Source organism: Cygnus atratus, chromosome 9 (genome assembly GCF_013377495.2).
Source record: "Cygnus atratus isolate AKBS03 ecotype Queensland, Australia chromosome 9, CAtr_DNAZoo_HiC_assembly, whole genome shotgun sequence".
NCBI classification, from domain to species: Eukaryota; Metazoa; Chordata; class Aves; order Anseriformes; family Anatidae; genus Cygnus; species Cygnus atratus.
In genome coordinates this window covers 11,156,135-11,181,456 of record NC_066370.1, presented here as the reverse complement: position 1 = coordinate 11,181,456, position 25,322 = coordinate 11,156,135, and the positions used below count along the sequence as shown (strand labels likewise).

The 25,322-nt window shown below is 43.1% G+C and overlaps 1 protein-coding gene across 3 annotated transcripts in view; it reads right to left on the bottom strand.

Moving 5' to 3' along the window:
• Positions 1 to 25,322, bottom strand: part of RYK (receptor like tyrosine kinase) — a 58,036-nt gene that overhangs the window by 29,285 nt on the left and 3,429 nt on the right. For all 3 annotated transcript variants that reach the window (XM_050712586.1, XM_050712585.1, XM_035544928.2), the window contains exons 2-7: positions 11,811 to 11,932; positions 8,763 to 8,862; positions 7,399 to 7,533; positions 5,056 to 5,112; positions 3,568 to 3,712; positions 422 to 522 (exon numbers count right to left, since the gene is read on the bottom strand). In XM_050712586.1, coding sequence (XP_050568543.1) covers positions 422 to 522; positions 3,568 to 3,712; positions 5,056 to 5,112; positions 7,399 to 7,533; positions 8,763 to 8,862; positions 11,811 to 11,932 — 660 coding nt within the window. The remainder of the gene's footprint in view (positions 1 to 421; positions 523 to 3,567; positions 3,713 to 5,055; positions 5,113 to 7,398; positions 7,534 to 8,762; positions 8,863 to 11,810; positions 11,933 to 25,322) is intronic.

Below are 25,322 nucleotides of genomic sequence, written 5' to 3'. Positions count from 1 at the left end.
AGGCTATTCGGATCCTTCCTTACTGTTATCTCTGCCAGATCTATCCCACCCTCTGCTTGATACTGCAGAAGCCAGCTTCTTTCCAGCACTAAGAACGCAGATGCTTCAGACACTGGAACAGCCTTTCTCACTGACAGATCTACATGCAGGGAGAATATCCCATTGACCCAAAGGCAGTATCACACTCACGTGATGAATCCTGTGTCCCAGATCTTATGGAGTCCTCAATCTTGACTATGACGTGGCTAGACAAAACCACCCACCATGAACTCAAAAGAGGCAAACTAACAGAGACAGGAGATTTTTCCTGCTCTTCTGTTTCTGTATTTCTGAATACAGACTCAGTGTGACCCTACCACTAATACTCCAGCTGTGTCCAAGACACTCTGTTGCAAGGCTCTGTAATTAGATTAACACTTACTGGTTACTGGTGTTGCGTTGTTTGGCGTATCAGCTCTCAAGTACTGCGTTGTCTGCGTGGAAGGTTGGGATAAACCTTGGGAGCTACTGCTGTCACTAATGCTGTTTCAAAAAACAAAAATAGACATGAACACAACTGCTTGATACTGTAATAAATACAAAATTAATGTATCAAATTAAATACAGAAGATTTTTCAGACTGGACTTTGGACAAATGGCCTTTTTAAAGTTTCTCACTAGCCTACTTTGTCATTCCTCACTCATCACCCTTCTTTCCTCTTCCTACAACAGTCCTACAATGAGATTTTTGGGGGGTAGAAGGACCACAGCTGCACACAGTATTCAACAAACATGCAAACTTAAGATGTAGTTAAATGTTTCTTGCCTTATCCACGAGACAAAATACTACCAAAAAAGTTATTGTAATTGCAATGGACTAAGAACAGGTGAGAAACCCTGCAGACAAAGGCAGTACCCATTACTAGCTCAGTTGGTAAGGCTGGAACAAGCTTCCTGATCTCCCTCGCAAGCACACACAAACATGTCCCCACACACGCTCCTTTCTGAGACTTAAAAACTTCTCCACTACTGCCGACACAGTTAGCAGAACAAAGAACAGATTGCTTTTGGGTATAACTCTCCCTGGCCACATAGTTAACATTTATTTGCTTTTTGGGGCTGCTCTTGAGCACTGAGCTAGCAATGCTAGCTGTCCTTGTAGGATTTTTTGGGCGTATTTAGTGATGCCCTCAAGGCCCACTGTTAAGTTTTTGAAGCAGGACTTCCTTTAAAGAAGCCAGTTCCTCCTCATTGTACCATAATCACAGATGCACCTACTAATTTTTGTTGTTGTTAGAAAAGAAACTAATTCTCACAATACAAAATACCTGGCTTACTGAGATCCAGACCAGCTATAAAACTCTCAAGATTTTATTTTTTTTTTTTTTTTTAAAGTTATTGCCACACTCATTGTCTTCCAGGCATATGATTCCAGCATATTTTTTAGGACAAGGTTAAAAGCCACAGATGATGGTATAGCTATTCCACCTTAACTTCCTTTAGTTTTTGAAAGAATATTCTCTGGTGCTGGCAACTTATTACCACTCATTTTAACTTTTTGTGCTATCTTCAAAGCTCCCCATTGTGATTCATGCTACAGCAAGTCCCCCAGAAGGGAGCATTCTGCCATGGTCACCACATTAAACACCAACACAGAACTTGAGCTTTGTTTTCCTGCTATGGCTTTATCTTCCCTGAAAACTCCTTTTGTAACTTGATCACCTAATAGCTGTACCGATTTCTCTGGCTGGCTTCCTGCTGCAGGCAAGTCTGAAAAAAGAATTATTTGTTTTATGCCTGTTGCAAGTTTGAGAAACAACTTTTTTTGGTTGGCTTAACTCTGGTTTTAGGTTTAACTTGTTTGTCTTTATGATCTTAAATCTTCTCACTTGCACAAAATTTCAGCTTTTTGAAAGATGCCTTCTTGCTTTCAGAAACGCCCATTATCCTGCTGTTAAGCCATGCCAACTTTCCTTGGCACTTTTTCAAGCACCTTTGATAGGAGGTATGGAAGCATTTGCACTGAACTTTCAATACAATGTTCAAATAGTCCATATGCAGCCCATAAACTCAGCTGCCTGTTTGTAGCTTCTATTTAACAATCACTCTCATTTTTATTTAATTCTGCCTTTTGAAATTAAGAGCAAAAGCAGTGGGGTTTTCAGTCTCTTTTGCTCCTGGGACATTGTGAACCCTAATGACGTTATCATAGTTGATTCAGAACTTCTTTACAGAGCCATTTTGAGCTTGTTATTTAAAAACAAATCAAAAGTTGTTTATTCTCTCACACATTCCTTGGCTAGCCTTTCCATCAGGCAGCCATTGATCACATCTATTACTAATGCAAGACAGTTTAAATTAAAACACTAAAGCAGTTTCTCAGCCAAGCACTGAAACATCACTTTGCAGGGTCTTTGCTGGCTCTTGTGCACGCTGCAAAAATCAAGTATGATGGAATGGAGAATAACGCTGCTAGACTGAGACTCTCAAAAATTCTTAGATGAGTACATTCACACACTCTAAATTTAATGCTTTTCCTTTATGAAGCAAAGGAAGCTGCACATCCTTTAACAACTTCTACTGATTAAAAAACCTTAGACAATTTAGGAACAAACCAATTGAGGAAAGCTGACACTGAGAAATAGTCTTCAGGTACTGTTACCACTTAGCACACTGAATCCCCCCAAAACCCAGTGGTCTGGGAACACAGAAGGAGTAAAGACTGAAAGAAAAACAGGCCGGCATCTGTTTGAGCCAGAGGACAAGCTAGCCTGAGAGACCGTAGGCAGGAACGAAAACCATTCAAGGTTATCTTTTCAACAGCGCTGACCACCTACATTCCCAACTGCATTTTTGAAGTGTTCAGTTTCAAAACCCTTGGCTCCTTAACAGTTGCATCTAATGCAGATTATTCACATAGCCTCCAAGAGAGCTTCAGTCCACCTGCTTTCCTCTTCAATGTTTAACCCCCACTCAGCAAAACCCCACTCAATACATGAAAAAAGGAAAGGACATGCCAACTGTATTGCCCTTGGGGCTGACATTACAAGTCCTCCTCTCGTGCACGTGCCATTTTGGTTTAACTGGATTGATAACCCATTTGGAAGAGAGACACATTTTCAGTTTTGTAACCAACCACTTGTAATCCCCAAACTTTACACTAGGGCCAAACTGAACATTGGTAAATCAATTAAAATAGAGAAGGCTGAAGTTCAAGCGCCTGAAGAAGTCAGTGAAAAAACAAATATTCTCAGCATGCCCAGATATCAATCCAGTTTTCCTTCAATTCTGACAATCGCCAGAGGTCTGATTCTGTCCAAATTTCTCCAGTGTACATCATCCACACAACTATTCTGGCAAAAACCTGACAGCCACAAGCCTCCAGACCATAACCAGCAGAGCATCTGCAACTGCTGCCTTTCTGGAGTACAGCACTCAGCACAACCCTGCAGAGGCAGGTCACTGCTGCAGGCTGACATTGAGAGCAGAAATTGCAAGCCACTACAGAAGACTCATTTGGAGGCCAGAACTCCCACAAGTCTGGGAGTTCTGTCCCAAAAAATGGCCTGGGAAACCTTGAATACATACCTGTCATCCAACTCTATCCTTTTCATACTGTGGAGATGCAAGACAGCTAGTATGATTGCCACCAGGAATATAACAGCACAGCACACGCCTACACTGATGTAGAACACACGGGTAGAAGTGGTGGGAGCTGCATTTACAGGATCAACTGAAACACGAAGGTGAAAAGTTACTGAACCTTCCTCAGAAAAAGCAACTAGTGTGCTTACATGGCAGGACAGCAGCACTGTTCCCAGACTCGCCCCAAGTGTCCCCACCACCCAGGTCCAGCAGGAATAGGAAGATGAAGCCAGCACAGAGGCAGACCGCAGTACCCTTCAAATGGGTGGTTCCTGCTGCTGCAAGGCAGGGCACAGGCCAGCGGTCACTCAATGCCTCCATTTATTTGCTGGGAAAAAAGGAAGGTTCCTACAGAATGATAAAAGCTAGCCAGCAACCTCCTAAAATGGCCTTGTTGGTGCTGCAGGCCCTGCCCCACACAATCCTTTGACTCTCCTCCATGGCTCCCATGCTGCAAACACAGGAGCACTGTCAAAACCAGCCTCCAGCTCAGCTAAGCCCAGACACAGCAAGTGGCGCCGACTTGCTAGGTGGGGCTGGAAGAGCAGGATTTGCCTATCTGGACAGCAAGGCATATATCTATACAGTAAAATAAAGTGGGATTAGTGCCTAGATGTGCTGGTGGTGCTTGCTCATTGACCAAACATGGCAGAGCACACAAGTTCACCTTCTCCTTCTGATTTTGAGGTATGATGGGTGGTATATGGATCCCTGACCCACATCTTAACACAGCCAGCAGGAGCTAGCTAGTTAACCCTCCTTCTCAAAAGGCTCTCAACTGCACAAAGCTTTAGGGCAAAATTCTGCCACTGCACCATGGGTGCAACACAGTGCAAAGGGACTGGAAGCAGGAGGTGGCAGGTCTTGGCTTAGCTGCTTTATCAGCAGGGGGGCCTGAGTAACCCCAGCCACCCACAGGTTACAATGTGGTGGTGTGGAGAACAACTGCCCTGCAAGAGACAGTGGGTGGTGAAGGGAAAACTAAGCAACTCTGCTGCTTTCAAAAAGCATTTTGGGAGAAGCGTTTACATTTTGGGTTCCACAAAGGCTGAGCACAGCCTGTCAATGGTATTTCCAGGTAGAAGTGGAGTGAGAGTAAAGGAAACCACCTAATTCTATTCATTCGATTCTGACAAGTCAAAACAGCAAACCAGACAAGTCCTGAAGTCAAAAAGATAGATCAGAGTCATGTATGGGAAAACAGAGCCCCCAAGACACGATTTTAAAAAAAAGTTGTTACAATAGTAGGAAGAGTAGTTCTTCACTAGAATATATTCCCAGCTAAAGTTACCACATAAACCCCACTAAAATACCAGGTTTAGCAGAAACACCTGGGGAGAGTGTTCATAGGGAAAGCTGTAGAAACAAAGACCATCACAAGTTCTTCATTTGTTTACACTTGCAGTACCTGGTACACTCAGAGTTACTTACAGATAGCCTTGCTGCTATTTTTGTCAGATGTTGGAGATTTTACTTCTGGTTCAAGCTCTAAACAGATGAGAAAAAACTGTTAAGTTTGGCACACATTTATTACTAAAGTCCTTCAAAAAAAGTCAATTGCCTATTTCTTGAAAAACAAATCTGTTTTTCCAAACAGGCAAGTTGGCTTACGGGCTATGGTTATTTTTAGATTTCCATTTTTAAACACCTAACCACTGTATAAATAAAAAAAATCACCAGACTTCAAGACACATAGGTCAGATACGTCATCACTAACATGCATGCCCACTGAGGCCATGTCTGAACCCACTGGATCTACCTACTTAAAAACCCTTTGGCTTGTCTGCAAAGTCCAAAGCAGCAGATAGTAGAAAAAGCAGGTGCAGAGTAAGTGTGCATACATACAGTCACAAAACAAAAACCTCACGGAATCGGTTACTATAGGATACGAAATCATTTATTAATTGAATGTCCAATGAGTACTACTCAGACTTTAATGCAGCTCACCCAGGAAGAAGTTAAGAAATGCAGCCCTGAGCACCTTGCCTTCTCATCTGATGCTGGAATCATGAGTGTTTTAAAACTGAAGGATGAAATTTAAATACTCAAAAAAAAAGGTAAAAGAATAAAAACCAGAAGGACAATGCTTGGGTTCTGGGGTGAAAATGGTCCTTTAGGAAGGGGATATGTCTTCATTACGCTTACTACTGGTCTCTCTAATATAGGAGGGGCAAACCAAGGGAAAGCAAGCTGTGGAGGTGACTTCAAATAAACCTCAATGAGGTTTCACATGCGTCTGATGCAGTATCATGGATTTCTGTGACTGCAAAAGCCCAGATGCACTTGCACATCTCCTTCTCCTAGCTGCAAAGAGCTGCCGCCTCCCCAGTACAGTCCCCTTCCAACTCCTTGGTGAGCTAGTTCAGCCTGATAAACTTGTCAAAAAGTACATCAAGCAAAAGGAAAAAAGATCTGAGAGTTTTGCTTTTGCTTTTTTTTTTTTTTTAAACCTTAGGAGGAAGTATTAGGAATGCCTTGAGCAAAACCACTAGCAAGTTCCTGCATATTGTTAACTTAAGCACTAAATTAAATTAGAAATCCCCAGATGCTGTATACCACTCCACATACAACTTTCAAAAAAGCCATTGACATGATTATGAACCCACAGAAACATGATCTTTGTAAGAATTATTTCTGCATAATTTAAGAAGTGGCTCTACTTCCCACACCCTGATGCTGGTGCAGTACCTACGGAAACCCCCTCAACTGACTTAGCAGCTCAATAAGGTATGAATGCATACACAGTCTACATTTCCCCCACTTACAACATTTGAAAAAGTACCTAAGAAAATATGAACTAAGGTAAATTTTCTGTCTTAAACAGTATCAGAAAGATCTCCATTTCTACTAGAAAGAGATACACTTTGAATTAAAAGTGATTTTGTCATAACATCAGTACAAGGAGCATGGGTATCGGTGTTACGTGGTAAAAAGCCACACATGCTCTTTCATGCACATTTAGCAAAAGTGCATCTGTGGACATTCAGACTCCAGGGAAGTTGTAGGCTCCCCTCTGAAGCCTAACTACTGTCCTCAAAGGCTCTACGTAAACTGAACAGTGCTGAGAGGAGCGTGTAAATAGAGGTGGCCATGCTCAAACTCTGCCTGAGGACAGGAAACAGCAGCCATTTTTAAGGAGATTACAGCTCTCCAGATTCTCAAAAATAATCTTCTTTTGATGCCTATGAAAATACTTCCAGGAAGCAGCAATAGGAGATAGCAACAATTCAAGAATAAATTGTGCTTGCAGATTCTTAAGTCAAAACCCAGGAAAGTCAATCTGGGATTCCTGAAGCCTGCGTTATCAATCTACTAAGATCATTTTGTACTCAAAGTCTGAAAGACTAACATCTGGTCACATTTATTAAGTAGTTAGTTTTAAGTCTACCTCATTTTATAAATTAGATTTGGCTGTTAATTTTTAGAAAACTTTGAATATTCAGAGTACTGCAGGTTTGAAGAATCTAATTTCTTCCTTCCAAGTAAAAGGGAGAAAGTATATATTTTATTTTTTTGCTATATATGTGAGAAGGTCACTCAGTGCAGCCCAACACTTAGGGAACTTGTTCATTCATCAGCTTCTGCTTCTACCAATTGTACACATTTTTCTCTGGAAGTCAAAATGTTACTTGGTTTCTTCCTGTCCTCTCCACAATTCACTCTCATGGATTGTTACGCTTGTCCTTCATGTATCCTTGTCATGTATCTTCCCACACCTTTTTCCTATCCTGCTTTAACACTAAAAACCGTTGAATATTTGAAACAGTGTCTTACTTTTGTAGCACATTTTCCTCCGTTTGAAATTTAAAACTGTGATGTTTTTGGATGAATTTATTGTCAAGTTGAGCTGCATCAGTATTGTGACCTCAGAGTCAAGTCTGCCAGTGCAGGAGAGTTCGACACGAAACACTGCAAGCATACAACAAACAGGCATTACAATTAAGTTTAAGCACATTTCAGACATCATGGTGAAAGAATATTAAACAGATAGGGGTCTTTATAAATGACGTTTAATGTACATTTTGTAAAAATTTTCTATTAATAAAAAAATGCTATTTTAGTGTCTATGTCTTGTAATTTCTGACAACTGTGAAAGCATTAAGTAGTGTAATTTTAAATAAATTTCCTTATGTGAGCCACATTAAAGTTTACACATAACTAAAATTATATCTGGAGGTAAATGGAGGTAAACCACTAGCCTTCTACTAGCTTCGGAGTGCTCACAATATAAAACTGCATTAGAGCAGAAACACAGAAATTTCCATTTCCCTTGCCGCTTTCTCAAACACCATGAAGGTTAGCTTTTTCTACAACAGTTAAGTTTAAATATTTTGGTCTCTGCAAATCTGACTGGAATCAAAGCTTAAACTAATTGGACAGTATTTACTTTCTAGCTTACATAGCAGCATTATTGATGCCAGCAGAGCAGACACGACAAGTCTAATTCCCCAGTCTCTGCCTTCACAAAGAAGTGGTACAAAGGCAAAACATCAAAACATGTATTTTGTTCCCACTTGTGTATCTAACAGAGCACAAGGCAGTGAGGAACCATAACTGAATGATCAAGGAACATCAAGGAGCAATGATCATTTGTGCACTTTCTGAAACAAACACATTTGTTTCTAGTACAAATTCTAGAGAGCAGCTAATACATATTCAAAATAGTTTTGACTTTATACTTACCAAAAACACTAACATGTTAACAACTTCCACACATCTTGAAATTATGTCTCTGTAGACTAGCAAAGTTAAAAGCTGTGGTTTTTTTTGAAGTCCATGCAATTGCTAATTATTATTGTTGAAACAAAATTTGTGCGCACATGGATGCATATAAATACATACATATATATACACACACGTGTGCGTGTGTCTATAAACACAAAAACGTTGTGTTTCATTTCAAGGAAGATCTTCATCCTCCACTACACAATGGAAAAAACATTACTCTTACACTAGCAGTCACAATGTATAATACCCTTTCAGCAATGTCATAACTGTTGCAGAAGACCTGTAAGCTTATAATGTTTAATAGAGAAAGGTTATGGTCTTATGCAACACTACACACACTTTGGAAAAAAACAAGTACCATCAGAAAGCACTAGCAGTACATGTCCAGGGGCATGGGGTGATCTGTTTACCTGAGAGGGTGCGAGGAACTTCTCCTTGTAAAGAAATGTTGGCCTGGGGCATAGCCATAGCCATGGGATTATCTACCTGAAATCCCAGTTTATACTCAACCTGTAACAACAGTTGGGAGATTGAAAACATGTAAAGAAATCTCTACAGTAGTAAAAAGAAATGCTGCATACCTTTTGATTAGTTTTCTTAACATTAAAAAAGCCTGTTTCTTATTTTTAGAGAATATTGGTGATTTTAAGTGCCCAAATTCAAGGTTTCTTATATGAAGTCTAAATATCAGACTCTTGATGGTTCAAATTAAGAAAGTCAGAAGAAAAGCCACTCTTGAAATCATTTCAAAAATTTTGGTCAGAAATTAAAGCACTGTATTAAAAAATAAATAAATAAAACCACTAACCTCACTCACTGATATTTTTACACTTGCTTCTTCAGAAGGCAATTTGTTAACACCACAGGAATTCAAAAAAATCCCCCTCCTTTAGTCAGTTTTATAAACTACACAGCTGAAATTGCTTAAGAAACATCTTCAACTGAAGTCGAAATTCTGTTTTCACTTGAAGAAGCTGATTCCACAAACGGTCATTCATTACGCACAGGACCTACTGTAGCTGAGTTACAAGTTCCTGTTGGAAACTCACCCTAACCCTCCAGACTCAGTTGAACTAATTCCATTTGACTTTGTGTTAGCTTCTTTTATTCCCCTTTCTAAAAGGTCATGGGATACATTCATGTTCACAAGCTACTGGGAACTAATTTTTCAATCAAGATGCCAACGGTAGAAGCGTAACCCAGTTTCTGTACTCCTAGAAATGGCAATATGCCAATCCTACAACATTTAGCACTGAAGATGTCAAGTGGTGCAATCACAGTAATTGAAGCAGGGCTACCTACATATGCAAAAGATAAAGGCAAGAACATCATCAGGAGGAGTCACAAAGATCCACCAAGGGGAACTAAGCTTCTGTAATGAAACAAACAGCCAGATGGATGAGGGGGCAGAAGTGGATGTTGTCTTCCTGGAGTTCAGCAAGGTCTTTGACACTGTCCCCCATAAGATTTTCATAGAGAAGCTATTGAGCAGACAGTGAGGTGCATGGAAAAGTAGCTAAAGGGCCAGGTCCAGAGGGTAATGGTGCAAAATCAAGCTGGAGGCCAGTACTGAGCAGAGTACCCCGAGGGGTCAGCACTGGGGGACTGACCTGGATGATGGGGTAGAGTGCACCCTCTGGTAATTCGCAGATGACACAAAACTGGGGGGGAATGGCCGCCTCACCAGCAGGCCATGCAGCCATCTGTCCTTGATAGGCTGGAGAGGTGGGCTGACAAAAATCTTGGGGAGTTCAACAAGGAGAAATGCAGAGTGCTGCCCCTGGGCAGGAACAACTCCAAAGCTGCTTTCCATCTGGGTGGCCTGCAGAAAAGGACCTGGGGGCCCTGGTGGACACCAAGTTGAACGTAAGTCAGCAACATGCCCTTGCCACCAAGGAGACTAATGGTATTCTCAGCTGCATTAGGCAAAGTATCACCAGCAGTGGTCCTTCTGCTCTACTCAGCATTGGTAAGGCCACACCTGGGGTACCGTGTCCAGTTCTGCCCCCCCCAGGACAAGAAAGATCTGGACGTACTGGAGAAAGTCCAACAAAGGGCCACCAAGATACTGGAGGGACTGGAGCACCTTTCCTATGAGAAGAGGCTGAGAGTGCTGGAACTTCAGCCTAGAGAAAAGGATATTCAGGGAAATCTCACCAATGTATATAAATACCTGAAGAGAGGGTGCAATGAGGACAGAGCCAGGCTCTGTTCAGTGGTGCCCAGTGCCAGGACAACGGGCACAAACTGGAACACAAGAAGTTCTGCGTAAGCATCGGGAAGCACTTTTGGACTGCGCAGGGGGAACAAATTGCCCAAAGAGGTTGTGAAGTCTCCTCCTTGGATATCTTCAAAAGGCTTCTGGACATGGTCATGGGCAACCTGCTTTGGCTGGCCCTTCTTAATCAGGGGTTGGACCAGATGGACCCCAGAGGTCCCTTCCAATCTCAACCATTCTGTGATTCTATAAAAAAATTTCTATTCAAAACTCACAGATGGGGACAAGGAAACTCAGGGCAGGGACAGCAACGCACGTAGCTCCTAGCTGAAGCTGTTAGTAACGAGAAAACTCCTTCAAAAGGTCCTATTCAAACGGCAAGTGACTGAAATGTCTGTGAAAGTGGAATGTGGTATGAAGTAGAAGGGCCAGCTTGCATTGTATGCAATAACTCTGTGGGCCAAAATTCACATCTTGTAAGAAGTTACACCTCAGAGGAAAGAACACTGGCAGAAGCAGTCTTTAGAAATTGCACTGGTAGAGCTGTTAAACATTACTGGTTTTATCGCAGTCTTTCTTGTTTAAGAGCAGAATAACTATTGTTTGAGTTTAAAAAATGAACAAACGTCTGGCAGAGACTAAATAGATCATTTCAGCTACAAAAATAAATTAAGTAACTGAAAATCCTTCGAAATGTAAAAGCATTTTTTGTAAAATGTAAAAGCAATCTTATGACAGCTGTTACTGCATGCCCCAGCTATGGTGATTAAGTAAAATGAAAATCTCCTTCCATTTAATTGAGACCCAAATAATAACATACTAGATGCCACTTTTATAGATTCTCCTCATCTCCAAGCATTTGTTTCTGGTAAACTCTAAAATACAAGTGCTCTGCATCTGATTTTCAGAGGCTTTAGTTCATGGCTGCCACTTCTGTGTGTTCAATTCACCACCAGAAGATAGACAAACTACTGGCTCTGTAATATCTGTCTATTCTGAAGCAAGAAGTATAACATATTTCAAAAGAAGTGCTTACCCTTTTTAAAAGGAGAGAGGGACAGTTTGGATATAGAGTATTTTAATTTATTGTCTGCAAATCACATAATTATTATTTTAGCTTCTTAGTTTATTTCTTTTGCACTACCAGATGCTATTTTTTGCAAAGAAAAAAATTCAATTATAGTAGCAGGTACTCACTAAGTATGCAGCAAATACTCGAACACAAATTACGCCTGCTTACCTTGGATTTAGCATACCAACTGAAGTGAAGGTTGTTGGTCTCGCTGGGTATTAAGAGATTGAAGGACAATGCATAATGATTAACAACATCATTCCTCACATAAGATAACTCTGCATCAAGACCTGTGAAAAGAGCAGAACAAACAAGGAAAGCAGTAAGAGAGCAGGACAGAACCAGCAGCACCACACCACAACAAAGCAGCTCTCAGTACCACCAGCTCCACTCGTTGCTTGGATGTTTAAGCACATACTTCCTCAAGTCCATAAATGCAATTGCAGGTTTGGAGATCAGTGCTCACACGTCAGAGTGCTTCAAACTCCTGGGAAAGCAACAATTTCACAGAGATGCCGCAGCCTAATAAACAGGTAGAAGCTGGAATGTGGTGGAAGGAAACAAGACTTTTCACATGATGCATTACCTCCAAAAGAGTCCTTACTCCACAAGGATCATTACAGACCCTCATGAATGAACCTCTGTCTGCTGCTGGGAATCACACGTCCAATTTTGCTCTTATTTACAACTGTGTGCCCTCAAAACAAACTGCTTTGGATTATCAGCTCTTTAATTGTAGGTAATTCCTCCCAGAATAGCCCATTTCTTGAGCACCCTCCAAACCACTGAGGCTGACACACATGCACTATGGAGTCAACTTTAAGGCAATTGCATTGGAAACACAAAGCACATAATGAGAAATGACATTTGTACACCAAGTAATACTAATGTTTAATGTCTACCATTTGCTTTCTGAACATTTCAGTAAACCTAGAAAACTGAAAGACCCACAGAGCTATTTACTACAGAACATTAAAGTGCATTTTTTGTAAAAAAGATACGTAGTCTGATATTAAAAATACTGAAGCTGCCATTATTGCGTCCTTGGAATACGTGCAGTGAAAGATAAATACAGGGTAGGACCCTACAGCTTGCCCTGGGTGTCATCAGCAATTAGTGGCAAAGCAGCCACTACAAATTAGTCTCATTCCCTACAGCTTCTAAATTGTCAGCTCCATATTCTCAGGCCAAAACAATACTGCATTTGTCATCAACACCATTTTGTCTCATCTCGAGGCATCTTTTTCCACTGCTCCCAGTTCAATGCTACCCATGCTCAGCAAAACATCGACACAGTAAGAGAACAACTGAGCACATCAGACACAGGTGCATGCCCCAAGCAGGAGCTACGCAGCAGGAACAGAGTTCAATTAAAATCTTCACAGTAAGACTGGGAACATAAATAACGGAGCTATTTTTATTATGGCTAGATAGTCAAGAAAACTGGAGAGACTACCACTCCAGCAAGACAGCATTTAAGGCACCCTGAAGTTATTTCAAGAATTTAGGGAAGTACAAAAGGTTGTATGTTTTGGTGGTGGTGGTTTTGTGCGTGGTTTTTTTTTCTTTCTTAAGAAATAGAACACAAACTGTGTAGACATGCTGCATTTGATGAAAGGGAGAATCAGCTTAAGAGAAATAATTCTTCCTGTTTCGCGCAAAAACTGAGCACAGATCAGGGCAGAGTGCTAAGTGCTCGCGTGTTCCAGCACTTGATTTAATCCACCTTGCTTTCACAAGACACAGAAATACAGCCAAGACATTCTTCTTCCTTCTTGTTACCGTTAACCACTTTTATTCCCTGCTGGCTCATTAACATCCTGAAACATGACCAAAACCCAAGGGTATAACCACAGACGCAGGGGGGGGAGAACCCTAGAGACTGGATGTACAAAACGCATCCATTGAACAGAGCAATCCGAAAGAGACACGCTCTCAAACAAGACCCCGAACAGGAAAAGACACGTGATCCTTTATGTGCTGACTATAATCAGCCTGAGACAATATTAAGTTATATATTTAAGTAAAGGTTAAACCTCACCTCTCCAATTTGTCTGTTTTTCCACTCAAGAATTAATGGGAAGAGCACATCCACCAGTAAAATAGAGAGGAGGGGGGACAAGCACACACCTACCTTGAACCAAAATTAAAACTCTGAAAGAAGAGAGAACTTTCCAAACAACTGACCCACCTACTTTCAATGTGCGCACACCCCTATACACAAAATCTGCATCAGATGTAGACAACATGGACAGGTGCGTGTGAAAGAGCTCACAACTATCTGATACTTACTGTTAAATCTGAACAAAACAACGGGAAAATTTACGGGCATAAACTGATTAAACAAAGTATTTATATTAAACCCAGTATGTACAAGTTATTCCAATAAATTACAAGGACAAAAGAATTAGCAGGTGAAACAACCAAGTAGAACAATGAAATTGCTTTTGGAATAAAACCGCCTTCTCTCGCTGATAAAGGGTCTTGCCAATAATTTGAGGTTCAAGAAAACGATGGTTCAGAACTTGTAACATCATGGAATTTTCAAGGTGACAGTCCCTGATTTAATATAACCCTTGTAGAGAAATTGATTATAGGAAATGAACGTGCACAGCAATAAAAGTGGCCATTATAAAAATTGGCCTTTATAAAAGTCATGTAAAAGGCTCCTTTAACTGAAGCCAGTAAACAAGTATCTTGATGTGCAATGAGATCTAAAGGTGTACAAAACCAAGTTACCCTGCAGCAGATCAATCACATCTTTAAGCTTTAATAGAAGGAGCATGCTACAATATTGAGTAATTTCATTATATAGACCACTAGCGTATTAATGCCTGTACTTCCATAAAAAGCTAGATACTAACAAGTGACGTTGATTACATGAATTTAAAAGCATTATTTAAGAGCAGCATGAGAATCAATGTCAAATTTTATTGCTTCAAAAAATTATGCTCCAATTAAAATGCTGGCACATAAAAATAATTTAAGAGGTTTCCTAGTACAGCTCTTAATTCTTAAACAGAAATCTGCCTGGCTCACTAGACTTCTTCTATGAGCATGGATAAATGCACGTCCAAATGCTGTAACAGATAAATACATATGTGGGAAATGTCCGTGTCTCAGCACCCTATGGTGCATATATATATTTATTTATTTATTAATTTAACTTCGACACACCACCAATTAAAACACTTTGCCCCATAGCACATCCTTTCCATCAGCAGACTACAGACAGAACTCAGTGTACTGTGCATGTCTGATGTGGACGCAGGTTCTCATAAAGCAAGCTCCCACCTCCCTCCCTGGTACAGTTTTCCTTCCAGACTATGCTCCCATCCCTAATTTTTCATCACCCCTCACTCCTCCAGAATCCCAATCTCCTCATGTGCTTTGTCTATATAATTTACCTTGACCGTGCCAACAGATCATAGAAAAAAAATAGAAGAATAGTGGTTGAACTTGTGAGCCAGGAGACAGCAAGGTGCAGCGTCTTGGTGCAAACAGCCAGCAGGAGGTTGTGCCTGCCCAGGAGGAGCCAGGTGCTGACGCGGCTCTCACCACAGGAAAACTCGCCGCAGTGGTGACGGCCAGGGGGTCGTGCAAACTGCGTGTTCCTGATCCACCGCTTTGCTCCGCCGGTCCCTGAGCTTCCTCTGAGCTGCAGTTCTCGTGCTTGCAGGAATTGGTTTCCCCATACCTACAGAAATTACTCGGAAACGCTGCAGCAGCAGCGGGTACGCTCCACAAGCATTTTAGCCAGTGTAAGGAACAATCTCACTCCACATGAGTTGCATGGGTTCTTTTCTCGCCAAAAAAAGCCACGTGGCACAGCCTGCCAGGCCCCAACAGCCACCCTGTGCGAGGACACCACCGCAAACCCGTTGGGTAAGTTGCTTCCAGTGCCTCTCTTCCCACAAATTCGGACTAAGAGGACAATGCTCAGCCTCACTGAGGAGTCAAATAGGTTCAGTCATGTTGAGTACTGGCTGTGAACCACTCCTCTGTAGTTAGGATTTTTGTTCTTAGTTATCTACCTACCTTTTTACACACGATGAAACTGTGCCGGCCTCACTACTTTGATTTCCAGCCTGATTAAGTCATACCATTAACTCTCTCCAGAGCAGCCATTAAAACTGATTTAGGAGTTTGCAGGAAACACTTGAGGCTCCATTACCGTGACAGTTTATTTAATTCAGAATTGCCTTTATTCTGCATTTCACCTTTTTTTAATTCAGACACGCATACTCACATCTACATGCAACATTATTTAAACCTTCAGCAAGCCAAGTTCAGGAAGTAAAGCTGGCAAAAAGCTAATACAGGTTCAAGACAACAAAAACACCACAGGGGAACACTTCTCAGTCAATTTAGCTCCCTGAGTTAGTGAGGATGCTCAGGAGCACCCCAAATGGAGGGCAAGACTGCAGCAACACTAACCTAGAGCTTATGCTAAAATGTTACTGTGACCTTATCCAGATAGTAAAGGCTTTTTTTTCCCCCCCCTCTCCAAACCATGCGTAGAGCCCACACTTGCAATCTCAATTTTTGATGTTTGCTTTTTTAATGTGTAAGTCTCTTTCAAATACAGTACCAGTGTAAGACGTAATCAGCCTAGGTAGCAGGTTGCTGGGAAAAAGAAGAAGGAAAGAAAGATCAGTTTTCCAAGTACCTAAGATTTCAATAATGCCTAACAAAGTAATAATGCTCCACGAAATCATATTGACTGACACCATTTGGAAAAAATAAGTGTAATTCTGTCAGATGACAGGCTCCTCCTATGTTAAACCTTCTCTCCACCTCGCATCCTAAGTAAGACAAATATGCCAGAGCACACAGAACCTCCTGGAACAAGCCCAAATTGGTATGTTTTTGCAATATGCAGTGATAAAAGGAGAAAAAGGCCGCAGAAGAAATAACAGGATGCATTACAAACCGCTAGAGAACATGGGAAGCTCTTCAATAATGATTTTCTAGCCAAAATAGTAAAACTTAAAGAAAAGGGAGGAGAACCTTAAAAAGAAATACCAAAAATTGTTAGGTTACAAACTGCACGGGAGGAAAGGCAACTTGGCATGGATGCCTCCGTTGGGTTAAGCAGTACATCGGCCATCGGTGAACAACTTAAAACATCGGCTGCAGTTGTGCTTTGGCAAGCATCCTTAAACAAGCCCACGTGCACAATACCAAGGGATCTAGTTCCTCATTACTGGGACCTGACTAACCTACACCAGCTCACATGAACTGTAAGACCAATGCTTTCCTTTCATTTCAAGGCAAAACCGACACCCTTTTACCCAGGCAACCCCTAAATTTCATTATGAACTTCCACAACTTTGTGCCCCGCCAGCCTTGGGCACAAGCTTGAAAGAATAAATTAAACTTGAGCACAGACAAAAAGGTGAATTTAAGCAGCACCACAGAGAAAGTGTCATTCTTCTCGCTGTTTAACATAACAAAACATCTGAAGAAGCTCAGAAAGGAAGGGGAGAGGCTGATTTTCCTTCCCAAATGCAAAAGATGCTGGGCAGCCCTTGTGTTCACTACAAAATTGGATCATGTCAGTCTAGCAGCCTAACAAAACACTTCTTTTCAAATGCCCTTGTGCAAAAGCAGTCTAGCTTCAAGTCTTTTTTCTTTTTTTAGCACAATATACAAAAGAAGCTTGCCTCTATCAGCATGGGAAAAATTAGACTTTATTCTTATGAAGCCAATCTGTCCTACGACCTGCACTAGCAGTAACATGTTTTCCTTAAAGAAGGAGCCTATTTAGGATAAAACCCCAAGCAGCAGACCTCAAATCATCCCAATGCAATTCTGAAATATTCTGTCTAAAGCACAAGAGAATTAAAACAAATGTGCAGTACAAGAGTTAGGTGGACTGCTGTTAGACTAGAGCTCATACTCATATTGCAACAAGTAGCATCCCAGTAAGAGCAATCTGGTAACAACAGCTGACATAACTGGCCCTCCCAGCTGCCTACCCAGCCCTCTGGTAGGCTCCTGTCTGCGTACAGATGACTGAAATAAATGCCAATTTTCTTAATATGCTAGTCTGTAATTTGTAAGAGTTTCTTCATAAACAGCTGAGAAATCTCTGCAGCGTGATGCAAAATCACTGCAGCCGTCACAAAGCAAGCCACTCTTGCTCCTGAGTCACAGGCACCGAAATAAACTAATTGAAAAGAGCTGCATGGTGAAACAACTTACTAGCTTTGTGTAAATACTGCATTTCTCCAGAGCTTCACGTGCTCCAGAGAACAATAGCTCTTCTCCTGAGGATCTCGTCCAGGTCAGCCCTCTGGCCAGAGCAGGGACTTCTGCTCCAGGGTGAACATCCACAGGAGACAAAGAACCTCAGGCTTCAACATCCTTTCACCACCATCCACTGCCCTGGTCCATGCAACCTACACCTTAAAAACAAAAGGTTTTTCCCAGCACTGAGCAATTTACTTTGTTGAGGGAAGGTACTGTATAGTTCTGTCCCCTCCGCCCATCCTCGCTCGTTATAAATGCACCCGAAGCTTGAAACGCCTGCCTCAGATCCTAAGCCTCACTGGTGACTTCCACAGAAGGTTCCACAAATACGCGCTGAAAGACTTTTGATATTTTAATATACCAGGCTAAGCACATGAAAACAAGGCTGTAAAATTAAAAATCAGCGCTTGGCTACAGAAACTTCTCTTGTAGGGTAAGAGAGCGCTTTCCCAGAGCAAGCCTTCCTAATTTGAATGTATTTAATTAGTTCCGCTCGGCAATCAACATGCACAAGGCTGAAAACACAACTGGGAGTTAAAAAACAAGGAAATCAAATACAAATTCCATATGCATCAATTTCATTTAGAAAACAGTGAACTATTGGAAATGTAACACTAAGCGTCTGAAAATAGAAATGGTTCTTGCATCCTATTTGCACACAGCCAGCACACCCAACAACGAAAGCAGACTTTCTTTAATAAAAGGAGCAACAGATGAAGACCTCCTACTGCATTTTTAGTTCTCCACAATGACACAACCTGCCAGTTATGGCTGCCAGTTAGGAATTTGGGCTGAAATATTTGCTTTTAAACATTGTGCGGGTCACAAGTCTCCGGAAAAGATGACTGATGACCAACATGCCACTAGGAAAAGAGTAAAACCTTAATATGAAGATGAGGAAGAAGCAGCTTTTGCTTTCACAACCCAGGTGCTAAAGAAAGGCAAGGGACATGGCACAGTGGCAAGCTTGGAAGACAAACCACCAGGCAGCAACCTGCCAGTGCTCATCAATACATTTGCTAACTTTTGCTTAGAAACTTCCCTTCCCTGACTGTTGAATAGCCCTTCCCCTAAGACCTGAGACTTGGGAAAAGAACAAGACAAAAGAACCCCCACACACACACTTTTTCTTTAAACAGCTTCCCACCTCTACGTAGTTCACTGCCTATGTGCATCTCTGTCTCACCCAAGAGCTCTTCAAACCATTTTTCTAACCTTCAGTCTGTGCTTTGCTAGAAAGGAGCGTCTTCTAACCCAGTACCACACACCTTGAACACAAAAAAAACAGTATCCAGTGCACAGAAAAGGTCAGAAGTGAAATCACTGCTTGACACATCACCAAAGCATCCTGAAACAGGCAAATTCTTTGTGGAGGTGTTCTACATCAGCTTCCTTGTGTAGCGTGGTGGCTGGTGAGGCTCCAGAATGAAATCCGTTCTTACCTGGCCAGAAAACCTCTCCCAGCAGAGGCATACGCCTCACTGCCAACAGCACGATTGCTCTGTAAGCTCACCTCGCTGCGCCTGGCAGGAGCGGAGAGCATACAGACCGGTTATTTACACAAAGGGCTGTTACACCTCTGCAGAGCTAACTTTTCACCAGCAGGAGATGGCAGACAGCAGGCAAGGCTTTCAACCTAAGGAATTATTTAACATAACTTCAAGACACGACTGCATCCTTGAAAACCAACCAAGACTCCATAGCAGGGGATCTGAGTAGGAAATTTCACAGCAGCTAGCGAACGGGAAGGAAAACCCTTAGCTGAGAGCTCTCATTAAATCCTGACAAATATTCACTGACAGATCGCCCACAATGCACCTTCCTGATGCTGTTTTCATCTAATCGATGCAATTCACCTTACAGATGCTGAATTTGCAAGTTCAACACCACTGGCAAACAACATTTTTCTCACCAAAAGGCACTTGTAGAAGTCACGGAGCAGACCTTCAACAGGAAGCCTCCCCACGGAGATGGCACTTGCTGAAGTGAAAGCGAGTTGGATGAGATGATCTCCAAAAGGTCTCTTCCCCACCCCAACCTTTTCATGATCCATAATGAGGTTGGCAATATTTAACTTAATCCACACCAAAAGACGTTGAAGGCTCCTAACGCCCAGCTGCTTACCTTTTTGTTTGTCTCTGAACAATAGCAACAACTCCACCTCAACAGCCTGTCTGCTTATTCTTCCTTCCTTCACTTAGAGAAAAATCTTCATTTTTCTGACAGATAGGCTACAAAGACAGCTGAGAAAAGGGTTAGAAGACCACACTGTCCTTAACTGCGAGAAAACTATTTTAGTAGAATACAAGTAAACTGTTCTGAGGACACTTTTAAAATGAAATTTGCTCATTTGAAACTTAAAAGGAAAAAAAAAAACACCACCTCTCAACAAAACCACAAGTGGCTTTGCCAGGTCAGTGCACGTGAGTTACCTGACGAGTTGAGTCCAAAACAGAGATGCTGAAGAGAAGCATAGCACTGAGATATTTGAAGGCAGGCAAAAATTGGTACCAGGAACCTACGTATCTAGTACCCGAAGCAGCAGGCAAGGGTAAGTGGGATGGCTGGGATAAGAATGGTGCAGAGACAGGGCTGGAGGTGACAGAGGGAACTCTGATTTGCTCAGTAAAGTTTGCTTTATGATTCAATTATATACAACTTGATTCTTAGCACACCGTAGCTAGGTACATTTATGAAATAAAAAAGTAACCTATTAGTAATGGCAAACATCCCAGATATCATCATTGTATCAAGAAGTTCCATGTGTTTAAATTGTTCCTTTTGAATTAGAAGGAAAGTAACCACTGGGACTAGATAACAGAAAGAAAAGTCCCATGCTCATGAACTGCTTAGTGTGCGACAAAACACGCCTTGAAATAAACAGCTTCAAGTGAAATGCTCACGGGTATCACAAACCCTTTAGGATTGTTTTGCTGTAATCCTCCTGGCCGAAAGGTAACCACCTAACCAAGATACGCCATGAGCCATTTGGACTCGCGAGCACTGTGTGTTTGCAATATTTTGGTGTCACCTACCCACAGAAGCTGTGCCACCTTTTTTTTGTTGTTGTTCTTTTCATTAGAGTAATCCATCCCCCTGCTGACAGAGTGATCCCAGCAGGACAAGCACTACAGTTCAGCAGTGCTGGCACCTTCTGAGCAGTGTCCCAGCCAGCAACCACACGGGCACGATGAGCTCAGGAACGAGTACTCAGCTGAGTATAAGTTATAAAAAACATAAAACACACGCAGAGCCCTCCCTCAATGCATCAGGCCCATTGGCTTCGAGACTCCTGCTTTAATTCCATGACTGACAGCGCTGCCGAAGGGATAAATCAGCCCCTATGCCTGCTCAGGCACTTGAGAAGGTTTCAACACAACACCATGACTTGGCTGAAACACCACCAAACTCCACCCAAACTTAAACAGGTCCCTTCACCTCCATGGCAACCCCTCTACTCAGAAGAAAAATTAAAGCGCCACGGCTTTCATTTTATAAGGAATTACTGCACAAGGCCATCAAGTAGCCTCCTAAAGGCCAACACACCTCAGAGGACAAGCACTTTTAGTTTACCAACCTGCTCGAACTCACCATGCTAGCCCTGGCATCACAGCTGCAGCTTCTCAAGCCGACCAGCAGCAGCCCCAGCGCTTACGTTACTGCCCTTATCTTTCCCAAGCAGCGTGGTGAAATCAATATACTGGTTAATTTAATTAAGGCCATTCAACACCCGGTAAGTGGCAGCGGAATTCTAAAGCATCACATTAGTTTCATGCTGTTGCTTCTGCTCCCAGATCTCCAGAGCGGTCAGGGCAAATATGTGAGTTATCCGCTTGAAAGAAGGACAAAGGCAGAGCTGGAAGAGGAATAATGCGTTTGAAGCCTCTGCCATCGCGCCCTTTGTACCGCCACAAGGCATTTGCAGGGAGTGTCAGCATTCATTCTTACACGGGATCTGCTGGTGCTGCCGCCATTCAGGAAAAAAAGAAAAAAAACTTCAATTCGTGAGGCACATCTGATTAAATGCGCTTCAGCCTCCTTGCCTTCACAGCTGTGTCCCAAGGTACAACTGTAAGCGCACACCGCTTTACTAGAGGAACAGCCTCCAGCTCAGGGCCCTTCCACTGCAAGCCAAGCAGCAACACCCTGGTGATCCTTTGGTGCAGGCAGTTTCAGGCAGGAATCAGTCAGCACGAAATCCTCTCCTGCTAGAGCTCAGAACTACGATACGTGTGGAATTTGACTCATTAATTCAGCTTTTCCAGTATCAAAACACAACTGTGAATACCAGAGGAGGAGGAAACAAAACAACACTTCCCCAAATACCTGACCTGTTAAAGTACCCACATACCAGCGAGCACAGCAGAGCTGGCTGCACAGCTCTGGCTTCCAGGAAAATGCCACCCAGGGATTCTTCACGCCTGCAAGCATGTTTCTTATCTGCTGTACTTCCCTCTGCCCAGCTGGTGTTTAATAGTGTCAGTCCCTGCCTTCCTCCCAGCACCGTGAGCCCTTCTTGCTGGCTCTTCTCATGCACGAAGGGAGCTCTTTGCCTTCACTTCCTCCCTCTTGTTCCCGTTCTGCCCACAAACCAGAGGGAGAAGGAGAGCATGTGCTCAAAGAGGCCGAACAATTAATGGTGAGAAATAAGATGCCGCCAAACAGAACGCAGGTGTAAAACCACAGGAGCGAGGAATGCAGCTCTGGGATTTTGTTTTCCTGGCAGGCTCAGAGGTCAGACTGCTCCCAAGGCCCCGACACACGAACGTTACAGGAACCACGCACATTTATCACAGGACAGACCTGGGCCTCGCAGGAGCCGAAATGGCTGCTTCCTCCCAGGCTGAGCACAGACACAGCAGTACGGGGGAGCCAAGCCCCAGCTGCCCACGGCGTCCTCCTCGCCAGCCGGTTTGCAGAAGGGCCCGGCACGGGTCTCCAGCATCCTTCAGTTCCAGCACACACACCGGTGTGATTAACCCAGCCTCAGAAACCAACCGCAGCAATCCAGGGTAGATCAATGCAATTAAGACCTGGACTTCCCTCAGCCCATCAGCCCTTGGAATGGCAGCAGAAAAAGGGATTTCCAGGCAGTCCTCACCCAGGCTACAAGCTGCCTCCACGGGCTACTGTAAACTCCTGGAAGCATATTCCTCTGCTGGTTTGTAAACGTTACAAACACGGGTTTATACGACTGCACACATCTCTGAAGAAAAAGCCATCCATACGCTATTTGAACTGAGTAAATTAACAGCAAGGTAACAGCACGGAGAAAGGCAGAGGAACTCCAAATGCAGCTTGTTCTCATAAACCTCAGAACAATATTGACATGAACTGTGGTACTCGGTAAATCAGATGGACAAGCATCCAAGCAGACTGGAGGGCTCCAAACCGAAAACAGATTGCTCAACTCCGTGATGCAAGCGACTTGTCCCAACCTGCTGCAGCTCGCCACACACCAGATGTTGCTGCACGCAGCCTCGCACAGCCCCGCCACCCCTCATCCCGCTGGGCTCGAGGGGGCTTGAGAGACGTCCACCTACTGAAAAACCGTCCAGTAAGCACCTATCACCTAAAGGGCTTTCCAGGGACAGGTGATAAAATAGTTACTCTAACCCGGTGCATCCATTCCAGTGTCACACACGAGCACACTTTGAGGCCACCAGCAGCAGCAGCAGCTCACTGTTTGGTGCACGGCGTCCGTCGGGGCAGAAGCTTGCTTTCCTGCTAGCAGTGTGCACTTGCTGTAAGTTTTTGAGTTCATCTGAAGTGAAAAAATTCCTTTTCGTTTTGCATATACCATGCAAGAATCTACAATTCTTCAGTGGCAAGCACTTAAAAGCTAGAAAATGAAGATTTAAGAACATTTGCCCAAAAGAACCAGATTCTGAGCTACAGGTCACATATCACATGGACACGTGCTTCAGGACCTCAGGGTACTCAGACACCTGCCCTTCAGCAGCCAGCTCATCCGTTCGGCTGCAATGATAGAGGCACGTTGGCGTGTGGTTTCTGTCCTGAGCGGGTTTCGTGTACAAGCACCTGCATTTTGCCCATCTCACGTGGAAATCTATGTCAGGTGCTACTACCAAAACTCACTCAGAGCACAACGCCATCTCACCGGTGGTGCTCCAGGCTGCGACGCTGTGACAGGCAGGTGCGAGCAGGCTTTGACCAAGGCTCTGAACCATTTCAAGAATCACAGGAAATGGATACTTTGACTTCCCAATAATTTTAACATCACAGCACCAGGCAAGACACAGCCAAGAGGATCTCCGGTCACTGCAAACACCACGAAGCACTGCTGATGAATTCCTGCTGCTAGCTGCCCAAACAGCAACGTTAAGAAACCCGCTCCACGTCATTAAATGGAGCCACCTGAGACAGTTTAGCAAGAGGCCACCGAGCTGCTGGGGGGCCTGGAGCCCCTCTGCTGCGAGGAGAGGCTGCGGGAGCTGGGGCTGGAGCAGGGGAGGGCCGGGGGAGCCCACCCGTGCCCATGGGTGCCTGCAGGGAGCTGCCGGCAGGACGGAGCCGGGCTCCTTGCGGTGGTGCCCAGGGACAGGGCAGGGGGCACTGTAACAGATTTTGCATCAGTTTTGCACCTCACTTAACTGGACAGCCCCTTTTAGGCAGCTGCACGCTGGTTTCAAATGAATTTCTAGAACACCTAAGAGAAGTCGCATGTTAATTTAACTCTGTAATTAAGCAAGAGCAAACGGAAAACCAACATCACACCACACTCAGTATGAATAACCAGAAGAAACTAGGACAAAGATAGTAACTTTGCAAACTCCATGCAAACGCTGTAGGACTTCTGACTTAGAGATCCTCCCGCAATCCCATTAGCCCCCTCCCTTTAGTACAGCCCCTCATACAAATGCGTTACAATAGCCTTAATTACAGGACCATGCGGTATTTTTTTCCCTACAGGACTTCAGTCTTGTTAATATTCAGGCTAGACCTGTCTCTAAACAGAACCAGAGCTGTGTTATGAGGAAGACTATCCACACGACCAATGTCATAGCTGACAGGTTAGCAGCCCACAAATAAAAAATACTGCAGGGACAGGAAGAACGGCCAGCAACTCACAGCTGAAACTCAGGTCTGAGAGAGATGCACCCTGAATGCATTAAATGCTAAACAAAGCTATGTACTTTTAAAAGATCTGATCAATTCCTTAATAATTAGAGCTGGCTACCTATATTAATGGGTATTTTTGAAGTTACTTTCTAAGTCTTGGTTTGTTATCTGCAAAGCAGGGATGCGTGTGCCTTTGTATCGCAGACCCTGCAAAAAGGAAGTGATGAAGCACTGCAGCAGACAAATACCACATTCTGATTTCATGTGAGGATTTGAATGGAAGTCACTAAATAAAAGTACAGAGCACCTACTGAATAACTCACCACTGATTTAACACCATCC